The 19,187-nt window shown below is 40.1% G+C and overlaps 1 protein-coding gene across 7 annotated transcripts in view; it reads right to left on the minus strand.

Annotated features, from left to right (window-relative positions):
• CFAP70 (cilia and flagella associated protein 70) overlaps positions 1-19,187 on the minus strand; it is an 83,341-nt gene that overhangs the window by 10,247 nt on the left and 53,907 nt on the right. For 3 of the 7 annotated variants that reach the window (XM_069572041.1, XM_069572042.1, XM_069572040.1), the window contains 5 exons: positions 6,822-6,980; positions 6,018-6,139; positions 4,416-4,568; positions 3,571-3,732; positions 1,089-1,178 (listed from right to left, as the gene is read on the minus strand). In XM_069572041.1, coding sequence (XP_069428142.1) covers positions 1,089-1,178; positions 3,571-3,732; positions 4,416-4,568; positions 6,018-6,139; positions 6,822-6,980 — 686 coding nt within the window. The remainder of the gene's footprint in view (positions 1-1,088; positions 1,179-3,570; positions 3,733-4,415; positions 4,569-6,017; positions 6,140-6,821; positions 6,981-19,187) is intronic. The other 4 variants (XM_069572045.1, XM_069572044.1, XM_069572043.1 and 1 more) reach the window with 3 other exon arrangements.

Genomic DNA, 19,187 nt, shown 5'->3' on the forward strand with positions numbered 1-19,187 from the left:
AATTACTTCCGTGCTAAGTCACTTCAGTCATGTCGAACTATTTGCAACCCCACGGACTATAGGCCAGCAGGCTCCTCTGTCCATGGGATTCTCCAAGCAAGAATATTGGAGTGCATTGCCATGCCCTCCTCCAGGGGATCTTCCCAACCCAGGGATCAAACCTGTGTCTCTTATGTCTCCTGCACTGGCGGGCAGTTTCTTTACCACTAGCACCATATATGTACAAAAAAAGACTGGAGGAAAATGCATTCAAATGTTAACACCATTGGTTATCATCAACGGTGGGATTAAGAATACTTTCATGTTTTCTTCATATTGTGTATCATCTATATTTTCTATAATGATCATATTTTACCTTTATGATTTAAAAAATAAAACAGCAATGAGGGATAGGAATCAAGGCACATAAACACTCTTTTGGTTAAGGTTAACAACCAGGGAGGTTGTTATCGCTGTTAAAGAAGGAGGAAGTATACGGAAAGAGCTGATTGAGAAGGAAAGCTTAGCAATGTAAATTTAAAAAAAAGAAAATATTAATACAGTAAGGGATTAGGAGAAAAGGAGAGGGAAAGATCTCAAATATGCACGAAGGAGTTAGACGAGAACAGGAGAATGCATGCCTCTTTCAAAGATTAGAGAAAAGGAGGGAAGGGTGACTAAAGAGTTTTCAGGGGCAGAGGAACAGAAATCTGCCAGAGGCTGTAGCAACTTTTCCTGAATATAGAAGGGCCACAGAGCTTAATAAGCATCAATTAGCTTCTTTAATTGAGTAGATTCTTCACATCCTATATCACTTTTCTCTTACAGGTAACATCATAAAATGATGAGCTTATGTACCAAATAACATTAATTTTTTTATTATATAGCTTCACACTTTAGTTTTTGTAGGATTTTTAAAGAACATTTTATTTTTGTAGTTCAGATGGAACTTCACTTTTCTACTGAACAGCTTTGAAGAGCAGCTTTTTATTAGAGAAGATTGCCTTGATAGCCTTCCCACCATCATTCAAACCCCATGGATGCCTGGAAGGCCAAGGAGTCAAGGTCAGCTATATGCACAGGCTAGTCTCAATACCTCATACTCTTACCCGATAACAGGCGATTCCCAGTCCTAGCCAGGTAAGGCATGAAGGTGATCTCTTACAGGCTTGCAAGTAGGTTTTCTTTGCCTTTTCGTACTGTAGAAAGAAAGCACCACTAAGCTGTTGTTCTTCTAGAAACTTTAAATACTGCATTGCCAGAATAATCATGGGGCTTCTGTAATTGTATTAACACTCCACACCAATCTAAGTTAGATGAGTCCTTGGATTATTAAGGACTCATATTATAACTTTTTAAGAGAAGTTTTATGTTCACAGCAAAACTGAAAATACAGAGATTTTCCAATTACCCCCAGTCCCCACACATGCATAGGCTCTCCCATTAGCAATATCCTCCACCAGAGTGCTATCTTTGTTACAAATGATGAACCTACACTGACATATCATCATCACCTAAAGTCCATGGTTTTCCTCAGGGTACACTCTTGGTGGTGTACATTCTATGGGTTTGGACAAACGTGTGACGTTTTTCCATCATTACAGTATTTTCACTGCCCTTAAAACCCTCTATGCTTCATCTGTTCATCACTCTCCTTCCTCCAGTCCCCAGGAATCACTGACACTTTTACTGTCACCATGGTTTTACCTCTTCCAGAATATCATACAGTTGGAATCATGCACCGCCTCGCTTACGCACATTTGATTTTTTCATTAAATAACAAGCATTTAACTGCGGTGTTGGAGAAGACTCTTGAGAGTCCCTTGGACTGCAAGGAGATCCAACCAGTCCATTCTGAAGGAGATCAGCCCTGGGATTTCTTTGGAGGGAATGATGCTGAAGCTGAAGCTCCAGTACTTTGGCCACCTCATGCGAAGAGTTGGCTCATTGGAAAAGACTCTGATGCTGGGAGGTACTGGGGGCAGGAGGAGAAGGGGACGACAGAGGATGAGATGGCTGGATGGCATCACTGACTTGATGGACGTGAGTCCGAGCGAACTCCGGGAGTTGGTGATGGACAGGGAGGCCTGGCGTGCTGCGATTCATGGGGTCGCAAAGAGTCGGACACGACTGAGCGACTGAACTGAACTGAAGGCTCCTTTTACGTTTTTTCATAGCCTGACAGCTTGATAGCTTTTTAGCACTGCATAAGGAGATGGCAACCCACTCCAGTGCTCTTGCCTGGAGAATCCCAGGGACGGGAGAGCCTCGTGGGTTGCCATCTGTGGGGTCACACAGAGTCGGACACGACTGAAGTGACTTAGCATAGCAATATTCTATTATCTGGCTGTACCACAGATTATTTATCCATTCACCTACTGAAAAACATCTTGGTTGCATCCAAGTTTTGGCCGTTATAAATAAAGTTACTATAAACACCCATGTGCAGGTTTTGGTGTGGAGATGAGTTTTCAACTTCTTTATGTAAATACAAGGAGAGTAACTGCTGAATCAGAGGGTAAAAATATTTCTGATTTTGTTAGGAATTGCCAAACTGTCTTACAAAGTAGCTGTATCAATTGTCATTCCCACCAGCAATGAAAGAGAATTCCTGTTGCTCCCACATCCTTAGCAGCATTTGGCAACGTCAATGTGCCAGATTTTGGACAGATTTTGGTGTATAGTTATATTTCGTTACTGTTTTAATTTTCATTTCCCTAATGATATATGATGTGGAGCATCTTTTCATGTGTTTATTTTCCATCTGTATTTCTTCTTTCATTAAATATTTTGGCCACACTGTGTGGCATGCAGGATCTTAGCTCCCTGACCAGGGATCAAATCTGCACTCCCTCCAGTGGAAGCATGGAATCTTAAATACTGGACCATCAGGCAGGTCCCTTCTGTCTTTTGTATTTCATCTGTATTGTGTTTGTTAAGGTCTTTGGCCCTTTTCTTAAATATTGTTTTCTTAAAGAATTGTTGTTCTTATTGTTCAGTTTTTAGAGTTCTTTCTATACTCTGGATAGCAGTCCTTTAGCGGTGTATCCTTTGTAAATGTTTTTTCTCAGTAATTTTTTTCACAGTATTTTTATTACAAAGCAGTGTATTCTCTATAAATGTTTTTTTGCAGAATATTCATTGGAAGGACTGATGCTGAAGCTGAAACTCCAATACTTTAGCCACCTGATGTGAAGAACTGACTCATTTGAAAAGACCCTGATGCTGGGAAAGATTGAAGGCAGGAGGAGAAGGGGACAACAGAGGATGAGATGGTTGGATGGTATCACCGACTCAATGGACATAAGTTGGAGTAAGCTCCAGGAGTTAGTGATGGACAGGGAGGCCTGGTGTGCTGCAGTCCATGGGGTCGCAAAGAGTCAGCTACAACTGAGTGACTGAACTGAACTGAATATTAGACTGCCTGAGTTTGAATCCTACTTCTATTAATTACTGGTTATCTGATGTTGAGCAAGTCACTACCTTTGGATGTAAAAGTATCATATTACTATTTTTAATCCTCAAAGAAGGATGTTAATGTTAATCAGGTCCCAGACCATGACCAGTTATTCCCCATCCTCTATTCCTCACCTCTTTCTCTTCCAGATATATTTGCCCCAGGCGCAGGAAGATAAAGTGCATTTCAGAAGCATCCACTACAAAACTAATGGTTCGCTCATAGCATGCCTTGGCCTCCACATGATTTCCACTCAGAAAATAGAGATGACCCTTTATGCCCCAGACATTAGGGTTCTGAGAAAGTGAAGAACAAGTAGTACATGGGATGAGATAGTATTTAAAAGCATATTAATGATTTTTGTTTAATATTTTTATTTAAATGAAGTCCGTGTTTTTTGCAAATTAGAAAGAGGGCCACTCAGTTGTACTGGGAAATACTGCTCTAGGACTGCCCGCTCATTCTTCAAAGTCATTTTGTCCTTAGGGTAAATATTAAGAAAAACATTCATGATGGTGTTCACAAAGAGAAAGTAGAAGTTCAGGAAAACTGAAGTAGATAAACTGTCTGCTAAAGAGCTGTCCTTATCTTTTCTCTGGCCTTTGTAAAAGTCATGATTAATTAAGGAAAACAAATGGAAGGAAATTAGATAAAATGAGTTAACTGCTTGTCCCTTCTCCAAACTAAATTTAAGACGCAATGGCGCCCCAATCCAGTACTCTTGCCTGGAAAATCCCATGGATGGAGGAGCCTGGTAGGCTGCAGTCCATGAGGTCGCTAAGAGTCGGACACGACTGAGCAACTTCACTTTCTCTTTTCACTTTCATGCACTGGAGAAGAAAATGGCAACCCACTCCAGTGTTCTTGCCTGGAAAATCCCAGGGACGGGGGAGCCTGGTAGGAGGCCATCTATGGGGTTGCACAGAGTCAGACACGACTGAAGCGACTTAGCAGTAGCAGCAGCAGCAAAAGTAATTACCAGGTAGTCCATCTGGGCAGCTTGTTGAAGGTATTCCTCTGCTTTAGCAAAGTCCTTCTTGAGAAGGTGTGTCTGGGCCAGCACCAAATAATACTCACAGCTGGGGCCTCCTTGAGGGCACAGTAGCTCATGGGCAAGCACTCTGTGTACATACTGCAAGGAAAAATCAGATGATAAGAAACATGTAAATGACTGCACTGTGTCAGTTCCACAGCTCTCATGGTTGAAGACTGTGTCTCTGATAATAAAGAGTATATTATAGAATGAGATGATTATCAATTTCAAAAGGCTAGAGGTGAGTTATGAACATTCAGCATATCATGGCTCCATTAAGAGCTATTCATGTGGCAATATTTCCAAGTTAATTATCTGTAGTACTATACAATCCTGTTCTCGCTCATCATACTAGATGAGTTTTAGCCTACTGTGTAGCATACATAGGCATTTCATCAACCACCAAATTAACATATAAAGTAAATGTTCAGGCATTTGTGTTTACAAGGAAACTCAGAATGAGGCAAAACTTCCCTTTCTAAAATTCTAGACTTGGGATCTTAGAAACATAAATGTCTGCTTCTGACATACTCTCAAATATTTGTTATATTCACCAGTTATACTTTGGGCTATTCTTTGTTTTTAATATGATTTAAGGCCTGCAAATTTGACAAACTCATATATACTTGCTAAGTAGAGGAGAAACCCTTCTCCCTCTGTTCTCATCCCAGGCTATAACACAGAAACTTCCACTAACATTAATACCTGCTTAGGAAAATACAGGGGAAGGCTCTGCAGCTCTCTCCTCTACCTGCATTCAGGCTCTTGGACATGGGGGGAAAAGTGATTCATTTAATTAGGAAGACAGAGAGCCTGTTTCTCTACTGTGAATGGTTAGCATGTTACAGGCTCCTGTTTTATGCGGTCCACTCTCATTGAGTTTGTAATTCTTGCCCTTTCTTGAGTTTGCCCACCCTCAAGTGGGACATGCACTCTACAGATTGAGGGCCAGCTCTCTTGGCTCCTGCATCTTGCTCTCTCTCTTACTGCTTGCTTCATGGGTATGTTCCTCATTGCCTATGTGGTAGGTAGACCTTGCAGGATGCTCTTCTTCTCTGGGAGGAGACTGCACCTTTCCAGCTGTTCCACCTATTACTGCACGGCTAGGTCAGATCTGGGACCAATCACATATCCAGCCCAGTTTTACCAATAAAAAGTTAATATTTTTATCCCTCAATAGCACTGTGTAATAGTTTCAATTGGTTCAGAATCTGGAAGGAAAGAAGGGTGTGCTTAGGCTCCTGTGAACCCCTAACACTCACATAATATGAGTTCCCATATTAAAGTAACATCAGGCTACACAACTCAGAGTCTGACTTTGCTTTGCTGATATTCTATAGGAAGCAGACTGGCAGTGAGGTCTGCTAATGCTTTCTGCAGAGAGTAGTTCACATTTGGATGTTTATACCATTAGGCCTACAGTGTGCTCTTAGAAACATGTTTGATTTCTGCATCATACACATTTAAACTTGCAAAGACACCACTATAATAGAATAAGTAGTTCATTAAAATCTCTCCCTCTACTTGCCCTATTCCAAATATTCTTACCTGCACAGCATTGACCTTCATCAAGAAGCGTATGGTCTCCATGAAAATGGTGGTAGGAGTTTGGGAAACGCTATACGGGGTGGAATGCAGACAAGTTGATGACTCTTGAGATTTTAGGGCTTCTGAAAATATGATATTAAAATAATAACAATTAGATATAAAGAGAAAATTCAGAACCTCAGATACATAGAAGAGAGAGTATCCTACTCAATTATAAGAGAGAAAGTATAATCTTGAAAGCTATAGATTATTCTACAACAATGGCCCCCAAAGAGATCTCCTAGGTTCTCAAGGTTAGTCTACTGGTGGTTCCAAATAAAAGTTGGATGAAATGAGAGTTGTTTTTTTTTTTTTAATTCAGATCTTCCTGCAATTTCCCTGGCAGTCCAGCTGTTGGGACTCCCCCCTCCCACTGCAGGAAGCACAAGTTCAATCCCTTGTCAGGGAACTAAGATCCCACATGTTGGACAGCATGCACCCACCCCCTCTCCGGCCAAAAAAAGTATTCAGGTCTTCCTGAATGTGAAACAGATCTGTAGATACTTTGAACCTTTAGATATTCCAAACATGAAAATTCACTGTTAGAAAGTTGTAGATCTGTTGGCTATTTCTCTGAGCTAAAAGTGAAAGAATGGCACTACTGAGATTGGATTTCAGAGACTAGCCTCATATGAAGGAATTTAAACATAACACATAAACCAATCAACTTCAAACAAGACTGCCATTTTGGTCATCATAAGAGTCTTTATCATTGCCTAGTTTGTTTATGCCCTTCTTTCAAGCAGAAATCTTTATTCTAGCTACCTTTTTTTGATGCTGTCTCCTTGATAAGTATGTTGGATGCTTTTTGGCTGGCAGCTGGATCCTGAGATTGTACAGACAAAATGGGTTCATGGGAATCAGACTGCAGCTGAGAGGATTCATCAAGAAATTCATCTAGAATGGATAATGGAGCTCCTAGTCCTAAAAAGATTATATTTTAATGAGAAAAAAAACACCTTCCTAAACTGTATTAATATTTAAATGTTTATTATAGGAAAAAATTTGAAGGAGGCTTGAAACTTCTAATCCAATTCTGAAAATATTAAGAAATACTATGTTGCAAAAAAACAACAGGAAGTTAACATGTGATACAGTATTTATTCATTATCATGCTGCTGCTGCTGCTGCTGCTGCTGCTGCTAAGTCGCTTCAGTCGTGTCCGACTCTGTGCAACCTCATAGATGGCAGCCCACCAGGCTCCCCCGTCCCTGGGATTCTCCAGGCAAGAACACTGGAGAGGGTTGCCATTTCCTTCATTATGCTAGTGTCCATTATTTGTTTTCATACTTCATTCAAGACTCCACATTGTATTTAATTGCACTGAGCAGCTTCAGTGTACAATAAATTCTGGTAAATTCTCTTTTCATTTTTATTCTATTACAAATATTTGTGACATTTAACTTCCCCAAAATGAGATTTTTAAAGTATCTTTGATATTAATTTCTCATTCAAACACTTTCTTCTCTGCAACTACCCTCTGTGTTTTTTGTCTTCTAATTTTGTTGAGGCTCTCAATAGCTAAGTCAAATATCTCTCTTGGTAAATGTCATATTGCACTTGAAAATATGTGAGTTATTTTCAAATATATTTTGATGTTGATCTCTAATATAATACCACAGTGAAAAGAGAACAGACTGTATGATATCAGTATATTTAGACCATGAAATTTTTGCACCTGGTCTTATATCACTGGATATGTTCCAATGTCTTCATAGTTTATAGTCTATGGGACCTTGAATAGAATTTGTATCTTATTGTTATATGAAAATTGTGTAAATCTTAATTATGTCAAACTGGTTTATAGTGCTTTTCAGGTCTACTATATCCTTCTATTTCTCTGTATATTCATTCTGTTAATCTTTGAGAGCTTGATATTGAATCTCCAACTAAAACTCTTAATTTACCTACTTTAAAAAATAATTGTAATATATAAGTGGAACTACAAGTAACTCTGTTATGCATTTTCAAGTCTCCTATAAATGTGTTATCATATTTTCATAATTTAAAAAATGAAAGACAAATACAGTGAAAAAATTTTATTATAAAAGAAGATAAAATATAAGTAACTTCCAAAGCATACATATCCCCTAAATATTTCATGGAAAGAAATGTTGTTTTGCAGACTTTTATTCTGATTAATTTAAAGAGCACAAGCTACATGGACAGCACAGCTCCTGCCATGATGACTCCCTAGTCCAAACCTGCTGTGAGCCCAAGTCCTGATAATGCCAAACAAATACCTATTGCCAAAGCTATACCTAGAATCTCAAGAATCCAAAGGAGAATATTAACATAGTTTTACAAAATATTAAAACTCCTTGAGGACAAGAATTCTATTGTATCTCATTATTCAAAAATCGTCACCATCATCATCAGTCATATAAAGCAGCTCCATTTGAACATGACTGTATTTGAACATAAGGACTGTAATGCATAGTTTTATTTATTTCTCACAACACTATGAGATATGTTTACTATGTTGCCTGAAACAAAGTGAACCACCACAGAAAAGTTAATTTGCTGAAGCTCTTAAACATACCATGCTGCCTCTCACATAAATACATGTTTTAGGAATAAAAATAAAAAGCAATGCCAGTTAGGAAATGATCAATGCCAATTGGCTCTGACTCAGAAGAAGTCACTCTCAGCTAGAGAAAAAGATATGGCTTTGAAAAATAGGTAAAAGTTGGATAGGTAAAGAGGTAGGGGCTAAAGCTTGGGAGTAGCAAGCTAATTATTTTAATAGGTACTGAGGACTGCATAGCAAAAATTAAGGAAAGGGAGGTTAGGGGCTAGACTCTATTGGTATTTGAATGCTAGGAGTTTTCTTCTATAAGAAAAAGAAGAGGGTTACAATGAAGAGTTTTAGCAGAAAAATCAGAGGACTAAAGTGGTATTTTATGAAGATTACTCTAGCAGTACTATGCAGCAAGGAGAAAAAATGTTGATGAAGATGTCCATAATAAGGCTGTTATAACACTCTGGATATTGGTAATGGATAGCAGTGGAAATATAAAGGCATGGTGTAGGGAGCATTTCGAAAGAGAATCAGCTGGTCTGGGAAATCAACTTGATATAAAGATACAGGGAAGATCAAGTAAGCAAGCAAGAAGAAGCAGGACTGACTCTGAGATCATGAGCTTGGGTGCCTAATATGACAATGTAGTCAGTTTGAGATATGGGGAGATGAGTTAACTAGTGGAAAAATCCACTGCTAGACTCTGGAGGGGCGTCAGCATTAAAGACAGACATTTGAGAGTTATGAGAAGTGAAACAGAAACTGTGAGGGTAGGTGAGATCTTAGAAAGTAAGACAGTATTACTGGGAAATGATTACACCCAATGGATGTATCAAGACAGCAAAGTGAAGTGAAGTTGCTAAGTCATGTCCGACTCTTTGTGACCCCATGGACTGTAGCCTACCAGGCTCTTCCATCCATGGGATTTTCCAGGCAAGAGTACTGGAGTGAGTTGCTATTTCCTTCTCCAGGGGATCTTCCCGACCTGGGGACTGAACCCAGGTCTCCCGCATTGTAGGCAGAACAAGAAAGAGAAGGAAACCCAAACTATTAGAGATGGAGGTAATACAATATGCACTTCAGGAAAAAGAGACTGGTTAAATATGCAGACTGATCATCGAGACATGATGATCTTAATGAAAAAAAAAAAAAAAAGAAACTGGAGGTGGCCAAAATAGCAGAGTAGGAAGGCCCTGAACTCACCGCCTCCCATTTGGAGGGAGGTGTAAATTTGGATGCACCAAATTTACAACCACTTATAGAACAGCTGTCTTTATCTATGAAAATGACAGAGACTAGAAGAAAATGTTTTCCACACTAAAGACTTAAAAAAGGAACCACAATGAGATAGTAGGAGGGATGGGGACATGGTATAGTCAGGATCCACACTCTCAGCTTGGTGACCCACAAACACGAGGAATATCACCATCATAGAGGTCCTCCCCGAGGAGCAAGGGGTTTGAGCCCTATATCAGGCTCCTCAACCCAGGGATTCTGCATCAGGAAGACAAGCCCTCAGAACACCTGGCTTTGAAAACCAGTGGGGCTTAGGATAAGGAGAGCCAAAGGACTATAGGAAATAGATAATCCACTCAAACGGCATCCACAAAATCTCACATGCTCCAAGTCTCAGCGCAGAGGCATTAACTTGAAAGGAGCCCGGGTCAGACCCTCTTGCTGATCTTGGAGAACCTTCTGGAGTGGCAGAAGCTGGTACTCCCTCTAGGGATGCAAACACTGGTGAAACAGCTATTTTTGAAGCATTCTACCATAATAACATTGGTACTAGTAAATGCCATTTTAGAATCTTCCCTTTGGCCTATTACCAATGGGAATCGACCCCACTCACCAGTGGGTTGGCACAAGCCATGAGCTCCCCTGGAGCTCACAAACAGCTGTTTGGAGATACGGACTTGCCCACCAGTGGACTGGCACCAGCCTTGAGTCCCTCAGGGACGCACGACCAACCACACAGGAAGATACTGTGCTATCCAGTGGGCCCTCAGTCACCACGTGAGGCACAGCCTCATGGACAATTGGGCCAGGGGCCAGTCCTGCTTACCAGCATGCCCATAAAGTTCACCTTGCCACAAGAGAAGAGGGATACTTCTAGAGTGTATACCTCTGGTGACCAGAGAAGAGTGCCCTGCTGGACCCCATTGGACATCTCCTACATAAGGCACTTCTTCAAGACAGGGAAATGTAGCCAACCGACCTATCTAACACAGAAATAAACACAGAATTGGGGAAAATGAAGAGATAGATGAATATGTTATCAATAAAAGAACAAGACATAACCTTAGACACTTAAACTGCTCTAAAAAATAAAGTTTGTATAAAAATAATATATTAATATGAAAAAACATGTCCTTCTAATGAATTTTTTCAACCTAGATGAAATTGATGAACTCTAAAAAGTAGAAAATGCAAAAAAGTAGAAAATGCCATGAATAACACTAATAAACATAAAATACAAATACATTAAAGACTAAAAGCAAAAGAACAAAAGGTACCTAATAATCTGGATCATAAAACTAGACAAAAAAAATTATAGGCTTTCATTTACGAACACAGATGCAAAGATCCAAAATAAAGAGTTAGCTATTCAAATAAAAAGGTATATTAAAAGTTAATACACTATGATCAAGCAGTATTTATTCAATTATTGCGAGGACTGTTCAGTATAAAAGAAATCTATCAATGTTGTTCACTATACTAATAGATAAAAGGAGAAAATAATTTTTTTTCAATTGATGCAGAAAAAGAATCTGATGAAGATCAATACTTATTAATGAAAAAAACTCTTTGGAAATTAAGAACAGAAGAGACTTTTCTTAATTCTGTAAAGGTTTTGTTTTTTTTTTTTTAAGAAAAATCTTAAAACCATATTTTAGATTTAATAGACAAACTTTAAACTCATTCCCCTTAGGAAAACAAGACAAGGCTGAACACTACAACTAATATACAACATATTACTGTAAATAATAAAAAGAAGTGAGCAGTATGAGAATTGGGAAGAAAAGGTAACACTATCATTATTGGCAGATGATATAATGATCATATTCTGGAAAAAACAATAGAAGTAATAATCTACCTGAGTCAATAAGAGTCAAATTACGGGCTTCCCCAGGGGCTCAGCAGTGGAGGATCCTCCTGCCAGTGCAGGAGACACAGGTTCCATCTCTGGTCCAGGAGGATGCCGCATGCCAAGGAGCTACTAAGCCTGCACACGACTACTGAGCCTGTGCTCTAGAGCCCAAGTGCCACAACTACTGAAGCCTGCACGCCCGGGAGCCTGTGCTTGGCAATAAAAGAAGCCACTGCAAGGAGAACTCTGCCCTCCTCAACTAGAGAGTAGCCCTCACTCTGCACCTAGAGAAAAGCCCGCATAGTAACGAAGACCCAGCCCAGCTGAAAATAAACAAATAAATAAACTAAGCTCCCTATTTTAAAAAAATGAGCCAAATTAGATTATCATACACAAGTCAAATCTAAAGAGCAATAGTATACACTAAAATCTAAAATGTAGAAAATCAATAGCGTACATTAAAAAATACCAGCAATAACCAACTAGAAAGCATAATTAAAATAAGATACTCTTCTGATAGCAATGCAATCAATAAAACAACTATGAATTACTTAAACAGGGCCTCACTGGTGAAAAAATGTTAAAAACTTTAATAAAGAACCCAGAAAATGACCTGAGTAAATGGAGAGATTCTCCACAAACTTGGATAGAATGGTTAATAATATGCAGATGTCTATTGGGGTCCCCTGTTGGCTCAGACGGTAAAGAATCCGCCTGCAATGCTTGAGACCTGGGTTTGATTCCTGGGTTGGGAAGATCCCCTGAAGGAGGACATGACAGCTACAGTCCATGGTGTCACTAAGAGTTGGACATGACTGAGGACCAAGCACAGAAGCACAGATGTGTATTACCCCTAAATTAATTTATAAACTCAATACAGTCGAAAAAAATGTCCAACTGGCTTTTTAATGTACTTGATAAACTCACTATAAAATTCATATAGGTGAATAAACATTCATGAACAGGTAAATCAGGTATACAAAAAGCAAGTAAATGGGAAAACCTCATATGCCAGAAACCAAGGCACAGTATAACACCACAGCAATAAAGAATGTGATGTTGTTTTAAGATCAGACAAATCAGAACATAGAGCTCAGAGACATATACACCTTAAATCAAATGATAAAAGATGATTGTTTAACATACGGTTTTGAGAAAGTTATCTCTCTACATGGAGAAAAATGAAACTAGTTCCCACCTAGCATCACACTCAAAGATGGAATCTGGACAGATTAAACATGTAAATGTAAAACTAATATTATAAAGTTAATTGAAGAAAATGTGACTTGAGGCAGGAAGAACTATTTAAACAAAACTTCAAAGGCACAAAACCACAAAGCATTTGTGGAGCTGAACAACATAATCAACTAATTAAACTCACTTTACAGAACACTCCACTCAACAACCTCAGAATATACACTCTTTTCAAGTGTACATGGATCAAGTCAGATTAAACTACTAGACCATAAAACAAGTCAAAATAGAATTAAAAGGATTCAAATCATGTAAAGTACATTTTCTAACCACTATTACATTACATTAGAAATAAGAAACAAGTATATCTGGAAAAATTCTCAAATATTAGAAAATAAAAAACATATGGCTAGATAACCCAGATATTCAACTTCTAAGTTGAACAGTCCCAGCTATTCGACTTCTACGTATTTATACATCTCATCCTCTTTCCCTCCTGCCCTCAATCTTTCCTAGTATCAGGGGTGACAGAGGATGAGATAGTTGGATGGTATCACTGACTCAGTGGACATGAATCTGAGCAAATGCTGGGAGATGGTGAAGGACAAGGAAGCCTGGCATGCTGCATTCCATGGGGTTGTAAAGAGTCAAACACAACTTTGCGACAAAGAATAACAGCAAGTATTTATCCAAAAGAATGAAAGTCCATGTCTACACAAAAATTTGTACACAATATCCACAGCAACTTTAACAGTCCCAAACTAGAAACAGCCCAAATATATATCAGTTCAGTTCAGTCGCTTAGTCGTGTCTGACTCTTTGCGAGCCCATGAATTACAGCACACCAGGCCTCCCTGTCTATCATGCACTCCCGGAGTTCACTCAGACTCACATCCTTTGAGTCAGTGATGCCATCCAGCGATCTCATCCTCTGTTGTCCCCTTCTCCTCCTGCCTCCAATCCCTCCCAGCATCAGAGTCTTTTCCAATGAGTCAACTCTTCTCATGAGGTGGCCAAAGTACTGGAGTTTCAGCGTCAGCATCATTCCCTCCAAAGAAATCCCAGGGCTGATCTCCTTCAGAATGGACTGGTTGGCTCTCCTTGCAGTCCAAGGGACACTCAAGAGTCTTCTCCAACACCACAGTTCAAAAGCATTGATTATTCAGCACTCAGCTTTCTTTACAGTCCAACTCTCACATCCATACATGACCACTGGAAAAACCATAGTCCTGACTAGACGGACCTTTGTTGGCAAAGTAATGTCTCTGCTTTTCAATATGCTATCTAGGTTGGTCACAACTTTTCTTCCAAGGAGTAAGCATCTTTTAATTTCATGGCTGCAGTCACCATCTGCAGTGATTTTGGAGCCCAAAAAGATAAAGTCTGACACTGTTTCCACTGTTTCCCCAACTATTTCCCATGAAGTGATGGGACCAGATGCCATGATCTTCGTTTTCTGAATGTTGAGCTTTAAGCCAACTTTTTCATTCTCCTCTTTCACTTTCAAGAGGCTCTTCAGTTCTTTGCTTTCTGCCGTAAGGGTGGTGTCATCTGCATATCTGAGGTTATTGATATTTCTCCCAGCAATCTTGATTCCAGCTTGTGCTTCTTCCAGCCCAGCGTTGATTAAATAAATACAGTGTTGGTATCGCCACACATCAGGATATTATTTAGCAATAAAAAAGGATGAACTACTGATATGGGCAACAACATGCTTGAGTCTCAAAATAATCAAAACTGGATTAAAGATTTACTGAGCATGGCCCCCACCATCAGAACAAGACCCAGTATCCCTCTCAGTCAGTCTATCGCATCAGGAAGCTTTCATAAGCCTTTTATGCTTCTCCATCAGAGGGCAGACAGACTGAAAACCACCAGAAAACACCAATCTAACCGTATGGACCACAGTCTTCTCTAACTCAATGAAATTATGAGTCATGCTGTGTAGGGCCACCCAAGATGGACGGGTCATGGTGGAGAGTTCTGACAAAATATGGTCCACTGGAGAAGGGAATGGCAAACCACTTCAGTATTCCTGCCTAGAGAGCCCCATGAACAGTATGAAAAGGCAAAAAGATAGGACATTGAAAGATGAACTCCCCAGGTTGATAGGTGTCCAATATGCTACTGGAGATCAGTGGAGAACTAACTCCAGAAAGAATGAAGAGATGGAGCCAAAATAAAAAGAACACCCAGTTGTGGATATGACTGGTGAAGAAAGCAAGGTCCAATGCTATAAACAGAGATATTGCATAGGAACCTGGAATGTTAGGTCCATGGATCAAGGCAAACTGGAAGTGATCAAACCAGCGATGGCAAGAGTGAACGCTGACATTTTAGGAATCAGTGAACTAAAATGGATTGGAATGGATGATTTTAACTCAGATGACTATTAAATTGATTACTGTGGGCAAGAATCTCTTAGAAGAAATGGAGTAGCCATCATAGTCAACAAGAGTCCAAAATGCAGTACTTGGATGCAGTCTCAAAAACAACATAATGACCTCTGTTCGTTTACAAGGCAACCCAATATCACGGTAATGCAAGTCTATGCCCTGACCAGTAATGCTGAAGAAGCTGAAGTACGGTTCTATGAAAACCTAAAAGACCTTCTAGAACACCCAAAAAAGATGTCCTTTTCATTATAGGGGACTGGAATGCAAAAGTAGGAAGTCAAGAAACACCTGGAGTAACAGGCAAATTTGGCCTTGGAGTACAGAATGAAGCAGGGCAAAGGCTAATAGAGTTCTACCAAGAGAACATACTGGTCATAGCAAACATCCTCTTCCAACAACACAAGAGAAGACTCTACACATGGACATCACCAGATGGTCATTACTGAAATCAGACTGATTATCTTCTTTGCAGCCAAAGATGGAGAAGCTCTATGCAGTCAGCAAGAACAAGACTGGGAGCTGACTGTGGCTCAGATCATGAACTCTTTATTGCCAAATTCAGACTTAAACTGGAGAAAGTAGAGAAAACCACAAGACCATTCATGTATGACCTAAATCAAATCGCTAACAATTTTACAGTGAAAGTGAGAAATGGATTTAAGGGACGAGATCTGATAGACAGAGTGCCTGATGAACTATGGATGAAGGTTCATGACACTGTACAGGAGACACGGAGGAAAACCATTCCAAAGAGAAAGAAATGCAAAAAAGCGAAATGGCTGTCTGAGGAGGCCTTACAAATAGCTGAGGAAAGAAGAGAAGCCAAAAGCAAAGAAGAAAAGGAAAGATATAAGCATCTGAATGCAGAGTTCCAAAGAATAGCAAGGAGAGATAAGAAAGCCTTCCTCAGTGATCAAGGCAAAGAAATAGAGGAAAACAATAGAATGAGAAAGATTAGAGATACCAAGGGAACATTTCATGCAAAGATGGGCTCAATAAAGGACAGAAATGGTAGGGACCTAACAGACGCAGAAGATATTAAGAGGTGGCAAGAATACACAGAAGAACTGTACAAAACGATCTTCATGACCCAGATAATCACGATGGTGTGATCACTTACCTAGAGCCAAACATCCTGGAATGTGAAGTCAAGTGGGACTTAGGAAGCATCACTACGAACAAAGCTAGTGGAGGTGATGGAATTCCAGTTGGACTATTTCCAATCCTAAAAGATGATGCTGTGAAAGTGCTGCACTCAGTATGCCAGCAAATTTGGAAAACTCAGCAGTGGCCACAGGACTGGAAAGGGTCAGTTTTCATTCCAATACCAAAGAAAGGCAATGCCACAGAATGCTCAAACTACCACACAATTGCACTCATCTCACACACTAGCAAAGTGATGTTCAAAATTCTCCAAGCCAGGCTTCAGCAATATGTGAACCATGAACTTCCAGATATTCAAGGTGGTTTTAGAAAAGGCAGAGGAACCAGAGATCAAATTGCCAACATCAGCTGGATCATCGAAAAAGCAAGAGAGTTTCAGAAAAATATCTATTTCTGCTTGATTGACTATGCCAAAGCCTTTGACTGTGTGGATCACAATAAACTGTGGAAAATTCTGAAAGAGATGGGAATACTAGACAACCTGACCTGCATCTTGAGAAACCTGTGTGCAGGTCACGAAGCAACAGTTAGAACTGGACATAGAACAACAGACTGGTTCCAAATAGGAAAAGGAGTATGTCAAGGCTGTATATTGTCACCATGCTTATTTAATGTATATGCAGAGTACTTCATGAGAAAAACTGGGCTGGATGAAGCACAAGCTGGAAGCAAGACTGCCAGGAAAAATATCAATAACCTCAGATATGCAGATGACACCACCCTTATGGTAGAAAGTGAAGAACTAAAGAGGCTCTTAATGAACGTGAAAGAGGAGAGTGAAAAAGTTGGCTTAAAGCTCAACATTCAGAAAACGAAGATCATGGCATCTGGTCCCGTCACTTCATGGCAAATAGATGGGGAAACAGTGGAAACAGTGTCAGACTTTATTTCTTTGGGCTCCAAAATGACTGCAGATGGTGACTGTAGCCATGAAATAAAAAGACGCTTACTCCTTGGAAGGAAAGTTATGACCAACCTAGATAGCATATTAAAAGGCAGAGACATTACTTTGCCAACAAAGGTCCATCTAGTCAAGGCTATGGTTTTTCTAGTAGTCATGTATGGATCTGAGAGTTGGACTATAAAGAAAGCTGAGTGCTGAATAATCGATGCTTTTGAACTGTGGTGTTGGAGAAGACTCTTGAGAGCCCCTTGGACTGCAAGGAGATCCTACCAGTCCATCCTAAAGGAAATCAGTCCTGAATGTTTATTGGAAGGACTGATACTGAAGCTTAAACTCCGATACTTTGGCCACCTGATCCGAAGAGCTGACTCATGAAAAGACCCCGATGCTGGGAAGATTGAAGGCAGGAGGAGAAGGGGATGACAGAGGATGAGATGGCTGGATGGCATCACCAACTCAATGGACATGAGTTTGAGTAAACTTCAGGAGTTGGTGATGGACAGGGAGGCCTGGCGTGCTGCAGTCCATGGGGTTGCAAAGAGTCAGACATGACTGAGTGATTGAGCTGACTGACCAACTAAAGTGGAAAAAGTCAGACCAAAAAAGAGTATATACTGTATAATTCTTCTTAATTCTAAAGCTGGGACATCCCCAGTGGTTAAGAATCTGCCTGCCAATGCAGAGGACACAGGTTGGACCCCTGGTCTGGGAAGATCCCACATGCAGCGAAGCAGCTGGGCCTGTGATCCACAACTGAGCCCAAAGTCCTAGAGCCCTTGCTCTGCAACAAGAGAGGCCACCACAATGCGAAGCCCACACACCACAGCAAAGAGTAGCTGTCCGCACTCACTGTAGCTAGAGAAAGCCTGCACACATTGATGAAGACCCAGCGCATCCATAAATAAATAAGTAAAATTATAACATATGCAAACTCATCCATAGGTGCCGGGGTCCAGCCCCGGTGGATCCAGGGAATTGGAAGCAGGGACGGCGTTGGCAAGGAAACTTATTTATTTATTAATATAAGATTAGATTAGGAAGAAATAGTGTAGTAGGAAAATTAAGTGGAGAAAGAAGGCTGAATAACTTGGTTTACGGGGAAGGCCAATACATTTTCAGACAAGGAGCTAGCACCATCTACGTTGGGCCACTGGCGCCCACTTGAATATCGGGGGGGTGCCCCGCCTTGGGCTCCCCCTTGTGTGGATCTTAAAAGCCAGGACAAGTAAGTATACATGGTGAGCCGCCCCACTCCAGATGGGAATTCAGCCTGAAATTAGAGTAAAGAGGAGACACGGGGGAAACCAGTCCAGCGACTGGCCCCGTCCTCTATTGTTCAGAAGGCCTTTTATACTTTTGATAAAACATGGAGATCAATGGGTAACACAAAGTTATGCAGCGTTAGCAGCCCAGACTCTTATCAAAACCAGGCTTTTCTCTCTGCATACCTAATTGTATACATAAGTCTTAGGTGATTTACATCATCTTCTGGCCAAAAAGGCCAATTAACATTCTACAGCCTTTTTTCTGATAATGGTTTGTTAACCAGAAGACTTATTTGTGTTGATCTTCCCAAAGTCTGGTGCTACTCTCAGAAAGCACTAAATAAAGTTACATTCTTACATAGCAAGGACACAAGAGGAGTACAGTGATATATAACAAAAGTAATTAACTCAAAAGTCTAGTGTTGCTAACATCAAAACTACTATATATCTTTTTCCATATCCCGTTTACATTGATTAACATCCTCCCAGGTGCCTAAAAGATAAAGAATATGGAGGCCTGGTAGCAGTCATTGAGTCAACAGTGAAAACCCTCTACCAATATAATTTTTAACTCTTTAGAAAAGGCTCTGTATCTTTAA

Source organism: Ovis canadensis, chromosome 25, assembly GCF_042477335.2.
Source record: "Ovis canadensis isolate MfBH-ARS-UI-01 breed Bighorn chromosome 25, ARS-UI_OviCan_v2, whole genome shotgun sequence".
Classification (NCBI taxonomy): domain Eukaryota; kingdom Metazoa; phylum Chordata; class Mammalia; order Artiodactyla; family Bovidae; genus Ovis; species Ovis canadensis.